This window comes from Onychostruthus taczanowskii, unplaced genomic scaffold, assembly GCF_017590055.1.
Source record: "Onychostruthus taczanowskii isolate IOZ18803 unplaced genomic scaffold, ASM1759005v1 scaffold75, whole genome shotgun sequence".
In the NCBI taxonomy this organism is placed as follows: Eukaryota; Metazoa; Chordata; class Aves; order Passeriformes; family Passeridae; genus Onychostruthus; species Onychostruthus taczanowskii.
In genome coordinates, this window is record NW_024505339.1 from 2,014,865 (window position 1) to 2,040,710 (window position 25,846).

Consider the following 25,846-nt stretch of genomic DNA (forward strand, 5'->3'; position numbering starts at 1 on the left):
ATGCATCAATCCTTTAGAAAAACTGAGAAGGCAGGTGAGCTGCCAGCCCCCCTGGGAACAGGGTAGTTAAATCCAGGAAGGATTTTTCAGAGCCAGGGCAGTCAAAGCAGGGTGGCTGCTGCAAAGCCATTCTTCATCCTGGTGCCTGCAGTGAGGGTAGGAAGCTTTTCATTTGAGCAGGCTGCTGCTCAGTGCCAGGCCTTGTCAGCCTGGTGTCTGGAACCAAAATAACTGATTTGGCTGTAGCTGTCGTTAGTTTTGTTAGGGAAAAGATCTCTGAGAACATGACAGCTGTAGATTAGGAGGACCTTATTTTTGTATCTCTTTGGGTTTAGCAGGATTTAGTCTCCTGTAACTGCCAGGACATTGCTGTATAGTTGTTTTAATAAATTAAGGACTCTTCATCCCTAGGTTTTTACCTTGCAGCTACAAGGATATGTGTTTCATGGCTGCTTTTTCCTGCTCAAAGCAGAGCTCATCAGGTTTCCTCATCCTTCTACTGCTCTGCTTCTCCATTTCTCACTGATTAGAGTAAAAACTGAACTGTGGAGGGCATATGCCCAGCAGGGCTTTTCCCTTCCCTCCTTCCTGCAGCATTTTAAATCCGATCCTAACACACTGTCCTCTCCCACCCCATGCAGAGACCACCACCAACAGCTCTGAGCTCGACAACAGCACAGCTTCAGAGCACAAATGGCCTTCCTGCAACGCCCAGGATGAAATGCTGAACTTGGCCTTCACCATTGGCTCCTTCCTGCTCAGTGCCATCACGCTGCCCCTGGGAATTGTCATGGACAAGTACGGCCCCCGCAAGCTGCGGCTGCTGGGCAGGTGGGTGTGCAGGGCTCCAGGGGGGCTGAGGGCTCAGCTCCCACCCTGTCTGGGTGCTGTGGGCTCCCTGCAGCCTTGGGAAGTGTCTGAGGGATGAGGCTGGGATCTGCACAGGACAGCAGAGCAGCTCTTGGGTGATTTCAGCCAGCACAGTGAATTGCTCCATAAGGGGAGGGCCTGGGACTCCATGTCCACACTTCAGCTCTCCAGTGCTGCTCTGTGATCCCTGTCCAGATGGAGCCTGGAGGAAGAGCAGAGTAATTTGTGAGTCAGGGAGGATAGCTTTCTCCTTGGGCTGGGAGCTATGTCCTGAGAGGCACAAAACCAAGATGTTACATCATTGTTTGCAGGCTGGGGAGTTAACTCAGGGATAAACATGTCCTGTTGCCTTTCCCAGGGCCCTTCTTTTCCATGTGGTGTGTTGCTTTCCACCTCAAACAGCGAGGCTGTCAACTGCATCTGTCATGGCACAGAGGGATTAGTGACTTTTGGGATCACTGGACCCCAGCACTGTTTTAACTGTCACAATTTTAATGCAGTGAACTTGATTAGAAACCAAACTGGCCTGTGGGCAGAGTGGGAAAAACAGAGCAAGTCTCTGACTCAGACCCTACCAGAGAGGAGTTGAGTGCTGGGGCTCAGGACAAAGGCTGCTGGTGCTGCTGCCTTTGGTCACCCTGAAGTGAGGGCTGGAAAAACTGTGCTGAAAAACCAGTGGGAATTTGGGTCCAGACAGAGCTGTGTCAGTGCTGGGAGGAAACGTTCCTGCCCCAGCCCTTGTGCAAGGCTTGCCTGTAATACTTGTTTGCCAGTAATTTGGGTATTTCCCTGGATTTTTCTTTCCAGATTGCCAGCTTCCCTCCCTCTTACACAAAGTGCCCTGTGAGGTGCTGAGGAGGTGGAAGCAGCTGTAATTGACTGTGGGTAAGGCTGTTTGTGAGAAACTGATGGCTCTGGTTCCCTTTCAGTGCCTGCTTTGCCGTGTCCTGTGTGCTGATTGCGTACGGTGCCAGTAACCCAGACTGTAAGTTGGCATCTTTCTGCTGAGCTGGGAGCATTGCAGGGCTCTGGTTTGGGGTTTTTGGGGAAGCAAAGTTTAAACTGTCACCCCCCAGTGCTGTACTGGGGTCACAAGCCAAGCAATCTGCCAGGCTGAGGGAGCCAAGTGGCTCTGGGAAGGACTGGTGTTTCACAACACCAAGTGGAGAGTGTAGCAAGGGCCAAACGTCTGAGATACCCTGGTCTCTTAGTTTTGTGTTTGGGCAGGAGCAATTCCAAACAAGTTCCTGGCTCTTTCAGGGTTGGGAAATAGGTAATAGCACCCAATGTGTAATTGACTTTTTTAGCAGAGGTAGATGGAGCTGGCTGCTCAAGAGCAGATAGTGAGATGACCCTTTGGATTGTTTGCTCAAGTAAATCTTCCTTTTGAGACCCACCAGACAAGCTGCATCAGCAAGTGTGTGCATTAGAGAAAAGGAACCCCTCCATCCCCTCCTGAGCTGCCTTGGAGGAGAGCCCTGTCCCTGCCAGTCTGTGGCTGGGGAGATGGGTGCTGGGTCAGGAGCAGTGTGGCATGTCCTGAGGGTGTTGATCCACGTCAGGACCAAAGCTTTTAGGGCTCTGTCTCCTTTCCCTCTGCACCCCAGTGGGAGCTGAGGGCAGGTTTTTTTATTGTTGCAGCTCTGTCTGTGCTGATATTCATTGCCCTGGCTCTGAATGGCTTTGGTGGGATGTGCATGACCTTCACGTCGCTCACGGTAAGTGAAGAGTTACTACCTGACTGCTCTATCTCTCACTGTGGCTGTGAGCTGGGCTGGCAGGCAGGAACAAAGTGGATCTTCTGCCTGTGGCTTGAATAGCACGTGTTTGTGTTTGGTACAAAGGGTCAGTCACCCTTGGGAGTGAGTCCTTGGTTGTTATTCTAAAGCTTGTTTTCCCCAATAGGTTTTTTTTTTTTTTTTTTCACCTGCCCTATGTATCTCAGGTGAAGGTGGGGGGAAAAAAAGGAAGTGTTTTTGTCTAGGGCTCATAATGTGCCTGTACATGCAGTGCTCAGCTGCTTGGCACAGCCTGGATGTGTGTTTGCACTGGATTTAGCATTGACATAGTGCAGGAAGAATCAGCAGGGCACAAACCCTTGCAGCTGGGTATGAGCAGTTTTCTGCAATCACAGTGTGCCTCTCACCCCCACAGTTCTTCTTGATCACAAAAGGTTTTGCTTTTCAGAAGGGTGAGAGTCCCTCACAGGCTTCCTTAGAAATGCTGTGTTGTTGGGTGTGCACAGCCCCCTGGATATGTATGGAAGGCTTTGGTCAACAACTGTCAGCTGGATGTCTGCGTTTTGGGGTTCTTTCTGCCTGGAGGCAGAAGCAGTATCACTCTCCAAATAACTGCTTTATTTTCTGCCTCATTACCCTGATTGTTGTCAGTGTGGCTCAAGCAGGGCTGGGTGGAAAGTCGCCCAGGAAACAAGCCTGGGAAGCACTCATTTTTTAATTTTTTTTTTTTTTTCCCCTGAGCTGTAGTTGAAAACTTTCAGATTTGGACTGCACTACCTTGAACTTGCTGTTGAAGTAAAACTTCCTGTTAAAGTTACCTCTAAATTAACAGGGCTTAGACACTGGCTGAGGTCCTGAGACCTAAATTTGGCAGAGGCTGGCTTTAGAGGGCTCTCTGTGTACCATGGTTTTGCTGCTGCTGTTGCTTTCATATATTCAAAGCTTTCAGAACTCTGTGCAGATGTTTCTCTCTCCTTCATATATGGTGTTCTTCACTGGAAGCCTTGGCTGTGACCCCAAGGAACCGTGGGGCAAATGTCATCCTGCTTCAAATAAAAGCCAGGAATAGAGGAGCATGTCAGCAGTGCTGTGGGAGAGGATTCCCATCCTGCTGCCAGTATTGATTATTGTCTCTCTAGGTGATGATTAAGGGGTCACAGATATTTTAGAAGCACTGGTGATGATAGGAGTGAGGGCAGGATAGGGCAGGAATAGATTGGGTGTTCTGTGCTGTGGCTTTTAGCAGCAGAAGTAAGCAAAGCCACTTATTAGTGTCCTCATTAGTGAGCCAGTTCTGCAGTGCCAAGGAAGAGCAGCAGCAGGAGGAAGGTCAGCTCTTCCAAGAGGAGATCCAAGCCTTGGGGAGGTCTGAAGGAGGCAGTGATGTTGTGAGGCCACAGGAGCCTCAGGTGGAGCCCATCCCCTCAGCATGTTCTGCAAAGAGCTGGGGTGGCTTCAGGCCTGACTTCTCCAATCCACAGGCAGGTGTAGCTACTTGTGCAGCTGCACAGAGGCATTTTGGTACCTGAGGCGTGTGAATGTAATTAAAAATAGCCTCAAATGGGAGGGAAGCACTCCTTTACCTGCACCACAGCGTAGCTGTGCTGCTGCCTGTTAGAACCAGCTGCATTTTGGTTGTTGGCAGCTTACAGCTTTATCATTCTGCCTGCAAGCTGCACTTGGTGTGTCAAGAACCATCTTCTGCTGTCACAGGGTGATGCCTTGTGGATTCCTTCCAGCTGTGGCCCCTGGGGACAGGCGAGGGAGGGACATAGGGACAAGCCCATGGGCTGTGGCCTGGGCACGCTGTGCTCCGCCTTGTGCCCGGGAGGGGACGGGCTGAACGCTGAAAGGGGACACTGAAAAGACCTTTGTAAGGACCTTCATTACCGAGGAGATGATGAGCCCTGCTCCTCCCGGTGCCAGGGCAGCTCGGTCTGGCTGCCACAGGCGCAGGCTGCGTGCACAAGTCACAGCAAGGTGACTCTCTGCTCCTGCCAGCTGCAGGTGACCTGAGCTGCTCCAGGAAATGGGTCAGACCCACTGCTGCAATGGTCCTTGGCCACCCCAGGCAGGTTTTGGTTGCTGCTTCATGACAGGGTGTCCCCACCAGCTTGTGGGGTGTCAGGTGTTGACACCTCCTGGGACATGGTGGCAGGGACCGTCAGTCAGGGATAAACAGGATCTGAGTGGATTAGAGCCTGGGACAGTGTTCCACAAAGCTTTGCCTCTTGAGTTTAAAGCCTTTTCCAGCAACAAGTCCCCAGGGTATCATGAAAACACATGGCAAGCTGTGGAGCCAAAACAAGCTGCTGCTCCTGGGTGCCTGGCCTGTGGCTTGGGGAGGAGGGGGCAGCCAGCAAAGGCTTCCCAGTTCTGGGAACAAGGTCAGGCTGTGCCTGTTGTTAAAATGCAGAGGGGAGATTCTGCCTCGTGACTTGGTCTTGGCCAATGTAAGTGAAGATTGGAAATGGAAACAGATCTGTGCTGGTGGCTCTGACAGCAACACAGGAATCTGGCGCTGCTTCTGCTCCGAAGCTATTTCATGCAAAGAAATAAACATGTGTGATAAATTACCACAAAGAGCCTTTTATAGATTGTTCTCTGTGCTGTTTTCCTTTCAAAGAATTACAGCTGCTTTGCTCTGATTTTCTGCTGAAAACAGCCCCCTTTAATCAGAGGGGGGAGGGACATCTCTGTGTAGGGAATCTTTTTTGCTTGGAAATATTAGGAAAACTTAGGGCTCTGTGAGCTTTTGTTTGCTGGAGAATGGGAACAGGAGTTTCCATATGCTTTGGGCAAAGGGGGCAGTTTGAGGCTTTCCTGCAGAACATATTTTTAGTGTCTGTGTAACTTCCAAATACACCCTCAATAGGGAAAACAAAGTTTAATTGAACAAAAATACCATTTTTCAGTAGTCTAGTTTTCAATGCCTTGATTTTTTTTTTTACTGTTCTTTCAAGCAGTCCTTGCAAGAGGAGGAAAGCAGGCTTTGGTAGCAGTGCTGTGCTGTTTTCTGTATATGGAATATCTCCAGGGAAAAGCTGGAAAACAATATAAATTATTATAATCACTGTAGGGAAGATGAGGAAAAAAAATCTGCAAGAGGAAATGATTTATCAGTTTAGGATTACAGACCTGCAATAAAGGACTCCAGTAAAAAACAGTTACGTGTGGCAACATTCACTGAGTGTCTTTGTGACAGGGCATAAAGTTAATATTGCATTGAGTGTTAGTGACCTTTAAACAAGAGGCTTAAGAGTTTCTGTCGTCATAGGTCTTGCAGAATTGGAGCTGTCATACCAGAATGGGCAGAAGTTAGTGGAGGAGTCACTTCTGGCCTGAGGGGATGAGATCAGAATGAGGATTAGATCCTTTTTGGTGGCAGAAAAACAGAGCTCACTTGCTCCGTGGCTTGTGTTTTTTATTGCCTTTTTTTTTTTTTTTTCCCTCTGTGGTTCAATTTTTCCAATGCTTGCTAGTATAAAGACAGCATGAAAAATTACTTGGTAAATATTGCATGTTGTTTTTGTAGCTGGTCTTTAGATGAGACCTGCACAGGCCCTGCCAGTGCTGGCACAGTCTGAGAGGTATTCTGGTCTTGAAGGGACTCTTCCCCCTTCATTTCCCCTCTGCCTCTCCAGGTAGTCCCGCATTTCTCTCCATTCCAAGTGCTCAGTGTTTGCAGTTTCTGCTTTGATTGGGCTGGATAAGACATTAAACCTCTTCTGTCCAATTGTTTTAATCTAGCTGCTTGCTGGGTGCCTAATTGGATTTGAGGAAATCTTTAGCCTTTTTAGGACTTCTGTCCCAAGGTGGAAGCAGCCTTGGGTTCTCCTGGTCGTGGCTTCCTGTTCTGTGTCTCCAGTAGCCCTCAGAGCAGGAGGATCCACCTGGAAGTTCCTTTCCTGCTGTATGAAAAAAGCTTTTTGTGGACTCTGGATCTCTGGGGAAAACCAGCCTGAGCCAAGAAGCAGCTGTGTTTGTGCAGCTCTTGCCCTGCCCTGAGCTCCCCAGCAGGAGCAGCAGTTTTGTTGTCATTTCTGGACATTATTTTAGTTTGGGGTGTTTGGGACAGAGCAAATGCCCATCCTGGTGACAGCAACCAGCCTTTTTTACAACCCTCAGCTATTCCACTCTGCAGATGCTGCTTTCTGGGAGTGTGTACATTGAGGCCAGTGCTTCCAAGAGGAGATTTTTCAGTGCCTGGTAACAGACCTTTGGATCCTTCAGCCGTTTCCTGTCTGCAGCTCCCGGGAGCAGCCTGCTGGCAGCTCTCCCGCATGCGGGGTGATGGGTGTGGGGATGCTCCGCAGAGCAGCGCAGCCTCTCCTGCCTCCTCCTCCTCCTCCTCCAGGGTTCAGGGACAGCATCAGGCTCAGCACATCACTGCTGCTGCTCCCCAGCCCGGGGTTATGTGAGGACCTGCAGCCTGCAGTGCATAGGAAGCTCTGCAGTGAGGCACGGGGATGATAAACAGCCAGATGGGTCCCGGAGTGCTCCTGCTCAGGAATATTTTTGCCTTGTAAACACGCCGTGACACAAGCCAGATTTGCTTGCCTTATATGCTGCTCCTGGGAGAGATGGATTTGTTTTTCAGCCATGCAAGGGGAGTGTGATGGCAGCACTTGCTTGCTCAGGCTGATATTCTGTGAATTGTTTTGTTCAGCAGCCTCTTTGCACAGATGAAGGAAGGGCTGCTCCTGCTCTCTGTCCTAGAAGGCATCTGCAGTGTCCTGCTTTGAGGTCCTCTGAGGCTGACGTGGTAGTGATGCTCAAGTGAATTTGGGGAGTAAGTGACCCAAAAAAAGGGAGGTGGGAGGGAAATCTGCCAGCCTGCAGCAAAATCTCTGCCCGTTGACCAGCTTCAGGAGGTGTCAGCCCAGCTCTCCATAGGCTGATAACTTCAGTGCTTCTCCCTGTAACTTCCAGTTTCCAGGCCAGCATTAGTAAGTGATGGAAACTTGTTCACTTCTGGTTGTTTAGGTAAACAGGGGGTTCTTCCTTTCCCAGAAGAGTAGGAAGGTCTCCCAGCTGTTTCTGCCTTTGGATCTTGACTGGAAGCAGGGGCTGGTGAGCCATCCTGGGAGTGATTTTGCTGTTCAGGTAGCAGAAGTGTTGCTGTGAACTGCTGCTGGCTTACTGAGAGCTTTGCTTTCCCAACAGCTCCTTGCAGAACCAGCCTGGTCTGCTCCCAGCAGTGCCAGCACACCTGATGGGAGCCCAGGCAGTGCAGGGGGGTGGGTGGCAGGAGTAGCAATGTCAGTGTAGCCTGCTGCAGAGCTCAGTAGCTGTGCTGAGTGACAAATCCTTGGGTGTCTGGTGTTTGTGATTCCTTCCCTGCACCTAGCTCTGGGTTAGTGTGCTGAGGCATCTGAACCATCCCAGTGATGCAGAAATGATCAGCAGAGAGTCTGCTGCCACAGAAGAAGCCGTGGAGATGGCTAGAAATGGAAATGCAAACAGCAGCACTGTTTGTGCTTGTCTCTGTTCCTTCTTGTTATAACAGGAACTTTCTGGTCTGCTGCAAAGGATTTGGGTTCAGACCCAAGGTGCATAAACAAAGCTGGAACTTCAAGGTGTTGCAGGGTGTGTTACAGACTGCAGCCTGTGTCTAACAACCCCTGACTAAAAAGAGGGTGATAAACAGAGAATTTGGGGACGTATTTATGGGAGAGGAAAAGTGGTGGCTAAAGGTTTGGGGTAAGAAACTTTTAAAGGAAGCACAAGAGCTGCAGCAAATGCTCCTGTGCTAAAGGTGAATGATGCAAAATATGCTGTCAGGCTGGAAAGAAGCAGAGTCAGTAAGCACATAAATCTTGGATTGTAGACATTCCCTGTCTCTGGAGACACCAGTGAAACCTGCACAGTAATATCTTGAAGAGCTAAGTCATGCCTAAGTAAAACTGGCTGCTTCACATTCTGGTATCCAGGAGAATTAATCCTAAATGCCAATATCTCCTCAAGAAAGCCTCATTCCCTTGGCAGCAAACTGCTTCAACTGATTTTCCTTTCTCTCCCCAGCTGCCCAACATGTTTGGGGACCTTCGTTCCACGTTCATTGCTCTGATGATTGGCTCCTATGCTTCCTCTGCTGTGACTTTTCCAGGAATCAAGGTGAGGCTGTGGGAACAAGGCTTGTGACTGGTGGTGTTGTGCTGGTGTCTTGCCCTGTTTAACAATAATGTGGCAAGAAAGAGAGACCATTTGCTAAAGCACTTTTTTAGGGATGTGCATTTGCAAGATTCAGTTCCTGTCTGTATTAGAGACTTCCCAAGTGACTGCCTCAAGAATGCAGCAGATAGAAAACTTTTGAAGTGCTAAGTAGAAGTGAAAAACTAAAGGGTTGTTTTTAGAAAAGATTGCTTTGTTAATCTAAAAGTTGTGTGTGTATATATATATATTTAATATACATGTGTATTTTATCTACGTGATTGTCACCAATGGTTGGCTTTGAACATAATTTATGGCTGGCAAATGGCACTGAAAGGACACGAGATTGTCACCTGGGCTGCCTGGATAGATCACTTGGTTCTGAACCAGAGATGTTTCATTGCAGTCTCAGGTGTGCAGGGTAATTCCTGCTGGTTTTCCAATAAAGTCCTTGTCACAAAATTGTTTTTTTCTTACCACTTGAGTTCAACCCATTTTAAGTGTATCATGATGTTCTTTCCCTGCTCCTCTCAGACCTCATTCCAAAAATATTGAAGCCTCTTTCTGCTCCTGTAGCCAAACCCATATTCCTTTGTGATTCCCAGGTTATATATGACTTTGGGGTCTCCTTCATCCTTATCCTGCTTGTCTGGGCAAGCTGTGCAGGACTCGTTTTCCTCAACTGCTTCTTCAACTGGCCCCTGGAGCCTTTCCCAGGACCAGAAGACATGGACTACTCGTAAGTCTCCAGGGCTAATCCCATTCCTAATCCTCTAGGAAAAGCTGGCACAAAGAATTTAGAGGAGTAGACAGGGAACCCCTTGCATGTTGTTTATTGCTGCCACCTCTTAGGCTGAGGATTTCTGCCTGCCACTAGCATGTGATTACCTGTGCAAGGTTGGACTTTCCAAACTGTGGGAATTACAAAGGAAAAATTATCTGTTCCTGGTCATAAGTATTTTAATATTGATTTATGCCACGTTGGCCCAGGGAAAGTATCTCAGTGTGCTCTGGATCAAAACCATTTGTGGGTCTGTAATGGAAACCAGTGCCTTAAATCCACAAATAGCCTTTCTGACTCCTGCAACGTGGCTGTCTCTGACTCCTCACCCTGTGTTGCAGCTCTCACTCTCTTTGCAACCCAACAGGGTGAAAATAAAGTTCAGCTGGCTGGGATTTGACCACAAAATCACTGGGAAGCAGTTCTACAAGCAAGTGACGACCGTGGGGCGCCGTCTCAGTGTGGGGAGCTCCATGAAGGGCCCCAAGGAGCCAGCAGCTCTGCAGGAGAACAACAAGCTCTGTCTGTCTACAGTGGACCTGGAAGTGAAGTGCCAGCCTGACAGTGCAGGTGTGGTTCTGGGGTGCCCCAGGGTGCTGGCACAGGCCTGTTGGCCTCCCTGCTCTGCTCCAGACCTGCTTGGCAATACGTGATCTAGGTGTTGCCAGGGCCTCGTGCCAGCCACCAGGACTGGAACAGGAGTTATGTAAGGAATCCTGTCCTTGTGTCCTTCCCTGAATACAAATGGTGTAGCCAGTGGTGGGGACAGCACATGGTGTGGCTGCAGGGGGACAGGGCAGCTGGTCACTGCTGGCTCTTAGGTGCATTGTTGCCATCATGACCAAGCCTTCTTTACTCTGAGGCATCATAGAATGGTTTGACCTGGAAGGAACCTTAAAGATCATTTCATTCCAACCCTTCCACCAGAACACATTGCTCAAAACCCCATCCAACCTGGCCTTGATGGTGAAAGCAAATGGTTTGAGGCTTCTTTTTGTCCTAGTCCACCCAATCAGGGCAGCCTTCTTTCCTGCTGCCTTGCCCCAGTCACTGGTAGCCAAACTCCAAGCATCGGCTGCTGTTGATGTTGATGGGAGTTTGTGAGGCACCAGGTGAACTCCTTGGAGCTGCCACTGGCACTAGCCAGCAGAGACCCTACTAGCCCAGAGGAAAACAAAATGTTTGCCAGGGTGTGCTGCCTTCTTCAGAGGCTGTGTTATTCCTTCTGCAGCTACTCCCTCCTTCATGAAGAGTGTCTTCAGTCCCATCCTGCTGCTCAGCCTCATCACCATGTGTGTCACTCAGCTGAGGCTCATCTTCTACATGGGAGCCATGAACACCATCCTGGAGTTTCTGTCTGGAGATGAAAGTCAAGGTAGGGGAACCTCTGAACACCTTTACCTGCTTCCTTGGGGCTGGGAGCTGACCCAGACTTGGGCAGTGAAGGCAGAGCAGCTGATTACTCAGCAGATACTCTGAGCAGGGCAATCCATGGTGTCCAAGTGCACTGACAGCTGCTGGGAGGGTCCAGGGAAGGGCTGGAACCAGCCCAGCACAGAGGGGCAGTGAGGTAGGTGCTTGAATGTCAAGCTAATTTTAACCCTGTGTCTGTCAGATACTACCCCATGCTATTTCCCCACATGGGCTCTTGCAAGTAACCCCTGGGGGTGGACTGCTAATTTTTATTTTAACTGGAAAACCTATTTCAAAACCTATTTGCTTGTTATCCCAAGCAAGCAGAGAATGCAGAGCAGCTGACTCTCATGAGTAATGGTTGGACTTTGTGCCTCAGCCCAGCACCCAGGGGGGGAGAAGTGAAGTCAGAGCTGGTTTTTTGTGCTGCTTTGGGTGCTAGGGAGATTCAGGGCTGCTCCCTGTGCTGGACTCCCTGCATTTATAGTTCTGATGAAGTTCATGGAGCAAACAGGAAAGAGTACATTAGTTTACTGTCAAAAATACCCAGGATTGCAAAACAGGACTTAGCCTTTTTTTGGTTTTGTTTTTGTCCTTTGTAGTAAGATCCAGTTTGAACTTGTTAAATCTGGATTGCGTGAAGCTGATAAATCAAGAGGCACTCCTCTGAAAACAGGAGTGAGCTTTGGGGGAGGGAAGGAAACTCAGGAAACTCCAAGTGCCCTGGCATTCCCTGAATTGCTTTGTTTCTTGAACCTCTGACAGCCTGCAGCATTCAGCTCTTTATCTCCTGGCTCAGGAGCCAGCTTAGACATTAAACAGCAAAACAGGACAAACTTCACACTGCCTACCTTTCCCAGCACTGCTTCCTTTTCTGCTTACCTTGTAACTCTGACACTGCTTTTTAAAAAATTATTATTTATTTTTACCCTGGCTTGCTGTACTAATTTAATTTTAATTTCTTTCCTTCTCCTCCCCTCCTTGGAATTTCAGAATTAACATTAACTATATAAGCTGCCAATTCAGGGAGCTTAGATAAAGCTCCCTGCTAAAACAGGGATTGTGCCCCTTGAGTATACTGCAAATTTTCTGTGCCACCTTTAAGATTTCTTCCTATTTTTTCCCTTCCTCCCCCTGAATGTAGCCTGGGCTCATTGCAGTGCAGTCTGTCTTGGTGTTTCCATGGCATCAGCAAAACAGTGGTATTGTCTGGTCTCAGCAGTGTCAGGCTCTGCTGCAAGAGCAGTTCCAAGGCACGTGCAGCTCTCCAGAAATGCAATCTGTGTGTGCATCAGGAGGGGATGGGATGCTGCTCCCTTGCATTCCTCGTGATTCCTGCATTTATTCTCTTGGGTGGGGTTTGCTCAGAGAGCTCTCTCCACCTGCAGCTGCCCTTGGGAGCACTGAGGGAAGAGGAGAGCTGAGTCAAACCCTGCAAGTGTTGTGGTCAAAAGTTAAATATTCCTGGGATTACAACAGGAGAGAAGGATGTGAGGAAAATCATGCAGATAAGTAGTGAAGTCTTTAATTGCAGTGGGGCACAGTGGCCTTGAAAGTTCCTTCTGTGCAGGTTTTGATGACTTGGACCTGTCAGGAAACCAAAAGGTGGAGAGAGCAGTGAGCCTGTGGATACTTATCTGCTGAAACCCCCAAAAAGATGAGGAAGAAGCTTAAGGGTTCATTCTGTGAATGGCTGTGTAATTGTGTTGTAGGAAGGCAGAGGAGAGGAGACCTGTTATGCCTAGAGACTGAAATTTGTCTGCATCTTTCATAAATTGTCACCTTGCTCTCAAATGTGGTGATACTGAGAGACTTTGGGGAGAATCAGGGCTGGAAAACTCAACAGTGTGAGGTGCTTGCTCAGGGTAATTTTGAGTGAAAAGCATCTAAAACAGGGAATGTAAAGGCTTGCGCCCATGTGTGCTTCCTTTGCTAGGTATTCTTGCTTTTCCTCCTTGGGAAAGAATGCTTTTTAAAATGACAGATGAGCTGAGGGGGCCTTGTTTTGTAGCAGCTACTGTCTTTCCTCCCCTTCCCTTGCTGACCCCATAAATTTCACTCCCTAATTCAAGCTGGCCTCTGCCCTTGCTGTTTAGAGCCTAAGATTAAGTGTTCAGGGTAGCATAAAGAGGCAAAACATGACAGCGTGGCTTGCTTCTTACCCTCTATTAAAAAATAACCAGACATCAGTAAATCGGCTCCTGCAGTGCTCACAGAGAGTGATGCCACCTGTTTCTCTTGGCTGCAGCAGTTGCTATAATGAGAGGGGATGTGGGGTCACTTCAGGGCTTGCCTTTGTGGGAGGAACGGGGCCATGAATGTGAGTTGGGAGGTTGGAAGTTCCTCTCAGCTCCTTTGCCAGCAGCTGGAGCCAGGAAAAGATCACCAGGTGCCATGCTTGGGCACAGCAGAGCAGCCCTGCTGGGGTTTGCTGCAACTCTTTAGAAGAGAGAGGCTTGTTGGAAACTTTCTCTCCATTACCAAGTGGATTTTGGTGGAAATCCTGGCTGTACTGCTTTGGCTAGACTTAAAAACAGGAGGGACAAATGAAAATTTGAGCTGCTTTGCTTACAGGGCTGTTAACTTGTGCTCTGTGCTGAGATGGGCAGTTTCAGAGCTACATCCTTATTTCAGAGCTGTGGCACACCATGACTCACCAGCCCTTCTGTGTGGTGCCTCAGTCACCACGTGGGCTGCCGAGAGGAAGTGGAAAAAAGCCTTGCAGGGTGGGGGAACTGCTCAGTAACAGGAGAGGACAATTTCTTCTGAGTCTGCTGGCATCAGCTTTCCCTTAGCAAGCCATGGAGACACTTCTCTCATCGTTAGCACGAGATTTTCATCACTTTGAGCTTTTTAACAATTGCTCACAAATGATGTTATTTTTAGATGTTAATCTCCTGTCCCCTTTCTTCCAAACTTGTCCATTCAGCACAAACTGGGTTAGTCCTCACCTTCCCAGCCTGATTGTCCTCACTGGAGCATCCCAGCTGGAGAAGCTGTAGCTGCAGCTCCCAGCAAGCCAGGAGAGGAGATGACTAAAGCAGGCCTGGCTGTGCAGCACACAAAGCTTATAAAAACTTTTCCTGCTGGTCCTGCCCAGAATAAACCTCACTGACACTGAGTGGGTGCTGTGTCCCCATTTTTGGAGCCCTACCTGCTGCTGCCCAGAGAATTCCAGTGCAGGATCAGAATGGCTGAAAGAAGTGTGCCCAGCATGTCCATTCTAATGTCTGGAAGGCTGATGAATGACTGGGCTTTTAATAGGAGAAGTGATCAATGGGAAAGCTTTTTTCATTTTTTTCTATCTTTTGGACTGAAAACTATTTTTAACTTTTTTTTTTTTCTCTGCAGTGGCTTTCTACACTTCCATTTTTGGGGTCCTGCAGCTGCTGTGCCTGCTGACAGCGCCTGTGATCGGATACATCATGGACTGGAGAATGAAAGAGTGTGATGATGGCTCAGAAGAGAATGAGGAGAGCAACGCTGAGCAGTGCGTAGTGTGCGCCTCACGGGACATGCAGCCACCTGGCAGGCCCCCTCTGCTCTGCCTTGTGTGCTGTGGGATGAAAGACTGAAAAGAATATTGGCTCTTCAGTATAGAAAAGAAAGCCTGAAGGAAGACTTGATAATTGCAGAGGAGAGGAGCAGACTATCTTCCATGTCCACTAAGATCAGTCAAGAAGAGCAAATTTAAGTTGTAGCAGGAGAGGCTCAGACTTCCCTCCTAGCCTAAGAGTAAGAGTAACAGCACTGAAATAATTACCCAGATGTTCCTCACCTTCTACTGGTGGAGATCCCAGCACCTCCATAGGCAGATCTGTAACCAAACTGGTGTAGATAGTTGTGATGTGTAGAGAATCTTGCTGTGAGTTCCAGCAGCTGCTGGAAGTGTTTGTAACCCAGGTTTTGCTGTCCTTCCAGAGGTGACAAGAAAAAGAAAAAGCGTGACCGTCAGATCCAGAAAATCACCAACGCCACCAATGCCTTTGTATTCACCAACTTCCTGCTGGTTGGATTTGGAATCACCTGTCTCATTCCTAATCTACCCTTGCAGGTGAGTAGGTGAAATGGGTGAGGTGCTGGCAGAGTGACAGCACAGTGCCAGGAGAACCTGCTGGTTATGGCAGGAGGGCTGGGACTGGCACTGCTGGGAAACTTCCATGCTGCTTTGCAAGCCCCACTTTTAGAGCTGAAACAAATAACACTGTGCAGTTTAGATCTCTTGGGGAAAACCTGAACAAGCAGCTATAGTTAAAATGCCAGTTGATTCAGAATTTATTTGCACTTAAAAGTTTCTGCAGCTGGCCTGTGTGGCAACAAATTCTTGCCCACCAAGATCTGTCAGCAGTGCCTGTACATTTAAACCGGGCTTGATTTAAGCTGCTGAAGGTTGGAAAAACTTGCAGCAAGAAGCATAACACAGTGATGTGTACAGCAGCTTATTCCTGCGTCAAATGCTGTGCCCAATGGTACCTGTGGGATTTTAAACCTGTTAAAATATTTATTCTGTGGCACCACCTATTTTTGGCAGAGGAGTTTAGTGATTTTATGCTTAAACATGCCTTGATGATGTAGGCAAACAGCTGGAGTTTGCTCATACTTACGTGTTGTCTGCAATAACTTGTGGAAAATTAACTAAATTGGTGGCCATGGAAAAGCATTGTGATCCTGGCCAGGGGTTGCTGGGAAAACGTCCTTGGAGCAGTGCCACTTACAAATGAGAGAGGTCGTGTGTGTGTGCAATGTAAGGAAAAGCAGTGCCTGGAGATAAGTACAAATTTCTTCCCTCGTGCTGATATTTCAGGTTTTGAGTCCAGGTTTGCCAATCCTTCTAACAAGGTTTGTTTGTTAGAAGAACAGCTTTCAGGAATGGCTGGTGTTGGGGTTTGGCACACCTGGGTGGATGTCTAGGATGTGACATTTTTCTGCTTCTTTTTTCAGATTCTGTCCTTCATTTTGCACACAATTGTGAGAGGATTCATCCACTCAGCTGTGGGAGGCCTCTATGCAGCTGTGTAAGTCTCTGCTTCCCTACAAGATGTAACTAGCCAGATAAACTGGCTGTGCAGGGGAGAGGGAGATCAGGAATGAGGTCTTCATGGTCAGAGGGTAAAAATGATGCAACTTGTTTCCTCAGTCACCTAGACATGACAATAGCTGGACTGAAATCCCAGTGCTTTCCTTGTTTAGCAACAGAGACAGGAACAGTTATGTGTGAGACTAAACTATTGACACACAGGTTATATAGTAAAAACTCAAGGCTTTTTTTGTCTTGCAATGAGCAGATGTGCATGTGCCCAGGTAAAACATTAACGTGACTGAAAACATTGCTGCTGCTCTCTCTGAAGTTGACATTGGTAAAACATTGCTCAAGATAGCATTAGTGATACCTCCTCCCTTTCCCAGGACAGATCACCCATCCTGTTTCCAACTTAGCAAATTATCAATAGCTGAATCTAAATACTCTCTTCCTTATTAAGCAATGTTTTTGGTCTTGAAAACAGATCTGTCCCTCAGTGCTGAGAGGTAGGACAGAGGAACAAAGAGGAGCTGTTCTCTTTCAGGGAATCAGATTTGTTGAGGTGGGAAGGGACCTCTCAAGACCAAGGTCAGCTAGTGCAGGTGGTCCAGGAGTGCATCTGATTTTGTTTGGATATCTCCATGGATGGAGAGTCCAGAGCTTCACAGACTCTTTCTGTCAAAGGCTTAGATCCCTGTGTCTGGGGAATCCAGACTAGAGAGCACATCTAAGACTCTTCTTCAGAAATGTATAAACTTTTGGTTCCCTGGCAGCCAGAGGCAAAACATTTTTGTCTTGGGCAAGGTAAATAAATGTATGTTGCAGTATGTATCACCTTACTTGTAAATTAATCCTATTTGACCATTGCAATTCTGGAACTTCCTGGAGTTGAGGTGTTTTTGCTTTGAATATGACTTTTTTGAATATTTGAAGGTTTTGATTTGCTTCTTTGTTTCCAAGTTTAGTTTAACCTGACTCTTAAATACTGCTCAGTCATGGAAAGAGAAAGATGTTAGATGATTCCTGAAATTTATTTTTCCATTAATATTATCTGATACCAGCACTTGCCAGTCAACAGTGTTTTTTAGTTTGACATAGGATCAGACTTGTCCTCTAAAAAGGAAAACACTAACCTGTTGTACAGGTTTCACTCACCTCCAAAGGGAGCAAATTGTTATGACCAGATGAAGATGATTGCTCAGCCACCAGTGTTGTCATCTGGATAAAGAAGCCCTGCTTTTAAGTTGTAAATATCCATACTCTGCTCCCTGTGCAATAGAAACAGGAGCTGTATAAGCACTTCCACTTGCCCACAGTAGAGCTGCAAAACAAAACAAGTGCTGGAGCTGATATTACTGAAGTCTGAGAGCTCAGGATGAGAATAATCTGAAGAAGAAGGCTCCAGCTTTGGCACCAGTTCCATTCTGCTCTTGAGAGCAGTGTGTGGCACCACAGGGTATTTGTAAACACTCTGTAAAAAGGGGCAGTTACACAGTGCAGGAGGGAGTTCTGCACATTATGCCTGTCTTGGGACTGTGCTCTCACGTTGGTCTTTGTTCTTCCTGGACTGGGAATGTAATCTGACCTGGGTGATATGAACAGTCAAGGTGACACATAATAATGCTGTTGCTTTCTTTGTTGACAGATACCCCTCGACTCAGTTTGGCAGCTTGACAGGGCTGCAGTCGTTGATCAGTGCCCTCTTTGCCCTCCTGCAGCAGCCCCTGTTCATGGCACTGACGGGACCTTTGAGTCTGAGAGCTCAGGATGAGAATGATCTGAAGAAGAAGGCTCCAGCCTTGGCACCAGTTCCATTCTGCTCTTGAGAGCAGAGTGACACCACAGGGTATTTGTAAATACTCTGTAAAAAGGGGCAGTTACACAGTGCAGGAGGGAGTTCTGCACATTATGCCTGTCTTGGGACTGTGCTCTCACGTTGGTCTTTGTTCTTCCTGGACTGGGAATGTAATCTGACCTGGGTGATATGAACAGTCAAGGTGACACATAATAATGCTGTTGCTTTCTTTGTTGACAGATACCCCTCGACTCAGTTTGGCAGCTTGACAGGGCTGCAGTCGTTGATCAGTGCCCTCTTTGCCCTCCTGCAGCAGCCCCTGTTCATGGCACTGACGGGACCTTTGAAAGGAGACCCCCTCTGGGCAAGTTCTCAGTGTTGATGTGAAAGCTTGGGGGTTAAGATGATTTTTGGCTCATTTAAGGACTCCTGTGCACGGACCAAGTGTGTGACACCACAGGGTATTTGTAAACACTCTGTAAAAAGGGGCAGTTACACAGTGCAGGAGGGAGTTCTGCACATTATGCCTGTCTTGGGACTGTGCTCTCACGTTGGTCTTTGTTCTTCCTGGACTGGGAATGTAATCTGACCTGGGTGATATGAACAGTCAAGGTGACACATAATAATGCTGTTGCTTTCTTTGTTGACAGATACCCCTCGACTCAGTTTGGCAGCTTGACAGGGCTGCAGTCGTTGATCAGTGCCCTCTTTGCCCTCCTGCAGCAGCCCCTGTTCATGGCACTGACGGGACCTTTGAAAGGAGACCCCCTCTGGGCAAGTTCTCAGTGTTGATGTGAAAGCTTGGGGGTTAAGATGATTTTTGGCTCATTTAAGGACTCCTGTGCACAGACCAAGGTTAAGAACAGCTGTAATTTTACATGTCCCTCAGTCTGCTGTTACCTTGGTGCTGTCCAGGAGACCTTTCCCTGTGTGAGTAATGACTCCCTCAGCAGGAAAGCCAGTAAACCTTATGGTGAATGGAAAGGGAGGAAGGGAATGCTTTCCACTAACAGTTTATGTGGTGAGTCAGAATCTGTCAGGTTAAAATGGGTGAGTGTGAGCAGACCTCAAAATTGAGGAAAAACACTGTGATGCTTGAGAGCTACAAGCTCCAATTACCAGTAAATTTTGGATTGCTGATGCTAATGTCCAAAAAGCCAAATGGCTGTTGAGGGCAGGGCTAATGTGGTGTCTTGCTGAGAGTCTGGGCAGCTCAATAAAATCGTAACATAGGTAAAGCTGGGGAGAATTCTGGTCCCTAAGCTACGTGTGCCCGTGCCTGTTCCTCTTTAATCAGCAAACTTGGTGTGAAACACCTGCAGCTCCAACAGCCCTTGCCTGTTCTGTGGAACAAGACTCCCACAGCCATAATCCAGAGTGACAGACTCTTGCAGCATTTAGCTTGTACACACAAGGTTCTCTGGGCACGGGAGTGTAAATATGAAAACAGTGGAGGATGTTGCCAGCACACGGAGCAGGGCGTCTCCTGGTTTGCCCACAGCTGGGCGATGTGGGCTGGGCTCTGACACGGCTGCGTGCGTGACTGGGTTGTTGTCTTCTCCTAACCAGCCTAATTTTGGTTTGCTTTCCTCCTGCAGGTGAATGTTGGCTTGCTTGGTCTGAGCCTCCTGGGTTTCTGCCTCCCAATCTACCTGGTCTGCTACAGGCGCAGGCTAGAGAGAGAAAAAAAGCAGAAGATGGAAGATGCCAAACTCTTCTTCAAAATCAATGGCACTCCCACTGAGGAAGCCTTTGTTTAAACTGGTGCTTCATGTACAACCTCCCCTGTACAAGTTCCTACCACATCTGTGGGTTCTACCTGTGGTGTAAGCCAGGACTTTTCTCCCCTGGCTCTGCCAGTCTTTGCTCATCACTGGAGTGAGGGCTGGACATCATGACTGAGATTTCCTCAGATATATGGCAGGAGGAGACTTCCCACTCCTTATTCCAAAACACGGGACACTTTTCCTTTTTATAAAGGCCACACAGCTATTGTGTCTTAAATTATCCCCTGATCACACTCTCCAGCAGCAGAGAGTTTGCATGGGAAACTGGGGAGAGAAGGAATAGAGAGATGGGGGAAGAGGGAAGACAGACCATAATTTGAGTTTGCAAATGTAACACACTGCAGTCTGTTTTCTCCCCTTCTTCCCCCAAACTTGGCTGACACAGTCTCGGATGCAAGCTGCACTGTCCTCCCTCCCCAAGGCTTCATAATGGTCTTTCTGCTTGATGTTTAGCTGGAACCAGTGGTTTTACTGTCTCTCCAGACATATCCCTGTTTCTGAGGCAGGGAAGGGGTTTTTATTCCTATGTGTATGAGCACAGCTTCAGTGTTTTGCTAAATGTTGGCTGCTAGCACTGACAGCTCCCAAACCTTTTATTACTGCAAATGACACAGACTGTGAGCAATGGGATCTGCCTTCCACACTGAAATGAAGAGCCCGTAGTGGACTGGTGGTCCTAGACCAAGCCTTGGGAGGCCTGGAATTCCTCTTCTTCCCGGTTCACAAACTCACCTGTACGTGTTTTAAACTGTCTGCAGTCCTGGAGCCTCTGAGATAAGAATTGGATCTTGTTTACCGATGAAGTGCTTTGAGACTTTGTTGCCTTTTGCCTCTCCTTCCCCCCAGACATGCCCCTGGGAGGGGAGCAGCAATGTGTGTTCAGTAAAGTGGAGAAGCTTCTTGAAGCTGAGTTCTGGGGCTTCAGATACCTTGGTGTTCATGTGCTGTGAGCTGACCTGCTGGTGGAAAGAACCAGGAGCGCAGAACACTCCTTTGTGTCTGGAACTGGATCCTATGGACATATGGCAGGTTGATGTGGTGATACTATTTTTCCTTTAGCCATAGCTTATGTACCTTGCTATGATAATGGTCACCGAGCTGCTGATCACCAGGTTACTGTGACTGACCAAAATGCTGCCAGTTTGGCTGTTCTAGGAGCCTTCTACAATGCTGATGCTCTGTCTGGACAGAGCACCTGGTGATTGTATGGTGAAGCTGACTGTCAGAGCAATATGGTAGGTAAAGGTGCCGCAGGCCTGTTCACACCAGGGAGGGAATACAAAGGGAATTTTTAACCTGCTTATTTTTATAGAGGTTTTCCTTGTCTAAAGCAGACTTTTCTGCCCTTAACCTTCTTGTTGAGCTCGGTAGCTCAGGCTCTGTAGCCCTGTGTTGAGCTGCTGGGAGCTGGAGCTGGACTGTGCAGGGGTGAGGACGAGCATCCCCGGCGGGTGCGGGCACCGACTGCACTGGGCCGAGCTGGTGGCTGCGGGAAGGTTGGGGCAGAAATAAAACAATTCTGGAGACATAGTGGTGGTGTTTTACTGCAAAGCCTGGCAGGGGATCAGACATTCAACTTGGCCGTCTGGTTGAAAAAGTACAAGAAACAACACCGTGCTGCGACCTTCCTGTGACAAACTACCTGGAAGCTAAGCGGGCTGTGAGCCCCTTCACTGGGGTTTGAAGGAGCAGACCCTCAGCCCGGCGGGGTTTCAGCTTTGCTGCGGGGCGCAGAGCCCGGCAGGGCAGCGGGGCCGGCAGCCCCGCGGCTCCCGGCTGGTGGCAGGGCCAGCGCTCCGTGCGCCGCCAGCGCCATCTCCAGTCGCGGCTGCCCCGCGCTCCGTGGTACCTTTTAGTCTTCGGTCACTCGTTTCAGAAGGATTCACCACTTGAGGACTTCACACATCTCTGATTTTTATTTTTTTTTAATGTGTTGCCTTTATTAAATGTGTTTGTTTCAAGGCAGCTTTACTGCCTGCTGTCAACACTGTATTCTTCTGGAACTTTTTGGGTTTTGGTGATGATTTAGTGAGATTTCCATCTTTTTTTGAGCAATAATTTAAGAAGGCAGAGTTTTGATTCATTTTGCTGGTCACCTGTCTTGTCTGAAGTACATGTTCAGAGACACACCAGCAGTGGTACAGCCAGAGGGCTTTCTGCAGATTTCTGTGTTTTATATTACAATACTTCTAAATATTTTGAGAAGTGTCCTGTTCCTGCTCAGAGATACTCGTGACATGACAATGACAGATTAAGTATCAGGTGTGTGAGCCTCCATCCATAGTCTCAGTGTCCTAAAGCAGAGTTGGTGTTTTCTGTGCTAGCCAGCATTATTTCCACCTCACTTTCAGAACTGAATGTGATTTCTTCCACTCTTAGGTCACTTAAATGCCTGTTACAAATGTCTCAGCAAAATAGTGAAATAGAGAGTGGCATATTTTAATGAAGTCTTAGTGGAGATGCTGCTGCCTTTTAATTTAGCTGCACATACTTCAAAGAACACAGTTTCATTTCTGCCATCTACCTCCCTACTGCAGTTCCCAGTTCCTGCCCTTCATTAGGGCTCTCTTCAAATCCAGTTTTATCTGATAAAATGGTGAATGTGTGTGCTTAATGTCTCTGCTGATGTGCCAGGGTGGTCAGAAGCTGCTGGTCAGCTGTGAGGAGAGCTCAGGTCCTGGTGGGTACAGAGTGAGCTTTTAGCTGTTCAGAGTTGAACAGGCAAATGGGATCATGCTCTGGGGCCGTGCAAAGTCAGACTGGAATTCTTTGCTGCAGAATGTAGTGGGGAACAGAAGTGTCCATGTTTTAAAAGAAGAGGCTGGTTAAACAATGGTCTGCATCCACTAACTCAGGGAGATTTTAAGTTGCTGTAAATAAGAGTTATGCCAAGGAAAGATACTTGTCTGCATGTTCTGTCTTGTAAGAATTGGCCAAAGCTGGAGAAAACACGCTGGGCTGAAGTGAAACACTGGTCTGATCCAATGAGGTAAAATTCATTTTGACAGTTGTGAACCAAACTAATTTCAGTCTCATTTATCTATCAAAAACTGCACCTGCATGCAAGATGTGCAAACACTCTACTGATTGTGGCATAACTGCTTCAGAGCTGCACCTCCTGCAGCAGTGGGGTCAGTGGAGGGCAATATTCTGCCTCCAGATTGTTCTGAACATTGTCTTGCACAGCAGAAACACAGCTGGGGTGGTCGTGTCACGTGTGGTTGATCAGGGGCAGTTTGCCTTGTCCTCTGATGCTTAGGGAAATAAAATTGTTGTATACATTTGGAGTGGAAAACAGCACTGCTGCTTCCCAGCTGAGTGTTTCAGGACCAAGACAGTGCCTGGTGCACTCCCTGCGTGCATGAGCCACCTTGTGGGAAAAATAAATGGGCTACCAAAGAGTAGAGAGTCACAGCAGTTAGCATCAATAATGCATTTATCTGTAGAACTCAAATATAGGTCAATGTGTTGAACTGCTCTCATAATTCCTAAATGATGAATTTGTAGACTTGGGTTTTTTTTGTCCTTTGTACCTCCTTACCCTGATCCATATGGGAAGTACAGGGAGGGTGGCCATGGGAAAGAGCTCCATGGAAGCAACCACAACTGAATGTAAGGAAGCAGAAACCTGATCTGTGAGTACCTCAGAGCCAAAGGTGTTGCTGTGTAAAGCAATTGCACCTTCTGGAGACACTGCTCCCAGGCTGTACAGCCTCTCACATGCATTTAATCTGCATTTGTATTAAAATAAAATTGAATTCACAGAGTGGGGAAGGGAGGGTGACAGCTTTTTGCTTTCACTAATCTGTCAGAACCTAAGCCCTGTTGACACAGCCTTTATAGCACTAATGCAATGACACAATGTCAGAAGTAGCAGAGAAAAATCTGTGCTGTTCTGCTTAACAGGACACTTACACTATGACAGTCACTGAGTAAAGCTATATCTGGATCCTTGAGATGAAACTGGACACAGATGTCTGGGAAAAAAAAGGGGGCAAATCTTGCTGAGACACCAACTTAACTGCAATGCTGCTACAGCAACTGAAATGTTCAACTCCCACAGCAAAGCCTGGCCTCTTCATGCTCTGTCTGCAAAGGAAAATTGCAGGATAATGAGATTTTAAATGTCTGTAAATCACTAAAATGTTTTCAAGTAGGAGATTTCCCTCTTGACAGGCTGATGAATTTGGAAAATATGCTACAAAATTCAAAGCAGATACTGTAGGGTAAAAGGAATGAAATCTCTAAACTACACATATTTGCTACTCTTTTTTTTCCCCTCTGATTTTTTTTTTCTGCATCTGCAGAGCTTTTTGGTATTCCCTACACCCCAGTTTAAAAGTGCAAAGTGCTCATAATGGAAAATAGTATTACACTACAACAGATTCCTGTTGGGAATGGACTGGTTTGGTTTGTGGTTTTTTTTTTGTTTTGTTTTTTTTCTTTTTTTAATTAAAAAAAAAAAAAGGTCACTTCTGATTCAAAATGTTATCTTCTCTGGAATAGCTGAAACAATGATGTGTTATATAGCTGCAATCTTACATGTTAATTATAAAGCCCACAGGTCCTTGTTTTCCTCCATGTGCTGCCAGCCTGTCTCTGTGCAATCTGTTTTTACCAGGTGTCCTGTGCTCCACGTTGTCATCCTACTGGTGTTTGTCACTTCCTTGTGCCTGACCTCTGTCACCTGCTTTTTATTCTGGAAACAATCCCCTCTCTCAGAAAACCCACTCTTTAACCTTCCAGCATTACCTCTCCCACCTTTTCCTGTCCACAGAATTTTTTGTAGCGTTTGCCGAAGTGGAATTGTAAACTCCTCGGGGCAGGCCTGTGTCATCTTCTCTGTGTTTGTAAGGTGATGTGCACTCTTGCAGTACTATCTCAAAATAAAGTGATAATAAGTTAATCATTAGTTTTCCTTCTGAGGGTGAACATAATAAAAGCATTGGTTGCTTCCTAATGAGATTATGGAACAATGAATGCTTTATAGGGTGGCATCTGCCAAAGGGCAGGACCCAGGTTGAATATTTCCTTGACTCTTCTCTAGGTTAGGAGCTAAGAGCCACTGCCAATTAATTTTTTCTTCTCTAAATGAGCTTAATCTCTGAGAAAAAAACCCAAATCCTGTAGGTGGCAGGTTGAGAATGAGATTGAGCTCAGCTATACAGTGTGAACTGCTGTCAAACAGTGACAAATGAAGAGTGTGGCCTTAGAAGGGATCACAGGTGTCAACAGCAAAGCTGCACGCCTCGGTTATCCATGCCCTAGCTCGGTGATGCTAAATCTGTGGTGGTTTACTTTTCCAATCCAATAATGACAATCATTGAAAATGCCATAAATCATGACCTAGTGGCAAGGTGAAGCCCATAACCTGAAGCCACTCACCCTGTCTGACTGTAGCACTGACTTATCCCCTGGCTATTTGCGTTAATACCCTGGTCACTCGTCATTCCCCTTCCCCACCCTCCCAAAAGAGGGGGGCCAGAAAGTTGACAAAAATACTGGAGCATGTCCCCTGTTGAGACAGGGTGGGAAATTTGGGTCAGTTCAGCCTGGAGAAGAGAAGGCTGTGTGGAGACCACGCAGCACCTACCTGAAGGAGCTGCAGGGGAGCCAGAAAGGGACTCTTCATCAGGCACTGTAGTGATAGGACAAGGAGTAATGGGTTCAGACTGGAAGAAAGGAAATTTCGGTTAGATATTGGGAAGAAATTCTTCCCTATGAGGGTGGGGAGGCTCTTGCACAGGGTGCCCAGTGAAGCTGTTGCTGCCCCATCCCTAGAAATGTCCAAGGCCAGGTTGGACAGGGCTTGGAACAATGTGGGCTAGTGGAGGGGGTCCCTGCCCATGGCAGGGGGTGGAACAAGACTTTGGGGTCTTTGGGGTCTCTCCTAACCCAAACCATTCTATGATTTAAGGAGAACCTGCTGGTGGCAGGAGGGAGATTTCTGGGAGCACTGCAGGGAGACTTCTCGGGAACCCCAGTCCTGAGCTGAAACAAGTAACAACCATGCAGTTTACACCTCTTGAGAGAACCTAAAGAAGCAGCTGTAGTTTAAAATGAGTTGATGAGTTGATCCAGAACAGCCCGAGCGCTTGCCAGGAGAACCCTGCCAGCGGCACTGCTGGGAAGACTGCGGCACTGCTCTGGCAAGCCCAGCCTTGTAGCTGAAACAGCACCGCGCGGTTTATACGTCATGACAAAACCTAAAAAAAACCCCAAACACCAAAAACCCAGGCGTTTTAGTTTAAAACGTCAGCGGCGACCCAGGCAGAAAGCCGTGAGGGA

General features: G+C 47.6%; 1 protein-coding gene across 1 annotated transcript; it reads left to right on the forward strand.

The window, feature by feature from the left end:
- On the forward strand, positions 1–24,464 carry SLC43A2 (solute carrier family 43 member 2). The gene is made up of 13 exons (XM_041422853.1): positions 1–34; positions 642–831; positions 1,800–1,855; positions 2,512–2,588; positions 8,634–8,726; positions 9,368–9,501; positions 9,911–10,113; positions 10,775–10,918; positions 14,308–14,446; positions 14,878–15,010; positions 15,898–15,971; positions 18,012–18,135; positions 19,370–24,464. The coding sequence occupies exons 1-13, from the start codon at positions 1–3 to the stop codon at positions 19,529–19,531; spliced, it is 1,563 nt and encodes a 520-aa protein (XP_041278787.1). The 3' UTR covers positions 19,532–24,464.
- Positions 24,465–25,846: the final 1,382 nt, after the last annotated feature.

What these genes read in the sequence shown, in the direction of transcription:
- SLC43A2 (XM_041422853.1), top strand. Translation starts at nt 1, where the DNA reads ATGCATCAATCCTTTAGAAAAACTGAGAAGGCAG. An exon ending in AAGCTGCGGCTGCTGGGCAG is followed by an intron (nt 832 to 1,799) that starts GTGGGTGTGCAG and finishes GTTCCCTTTCAG; the next exon opens with TGCCTGCTTTGCCGTGTCCT. An exon ending in TGAAAGGAGACCCCCTCTGG is followed by an intron (nt 18,136 to 19,369) that starts GCAAGTTCTCAG and finishes TTCCTCCTGCAG; the next exon opens with GTGAATGTTGGCTTGCTTGG.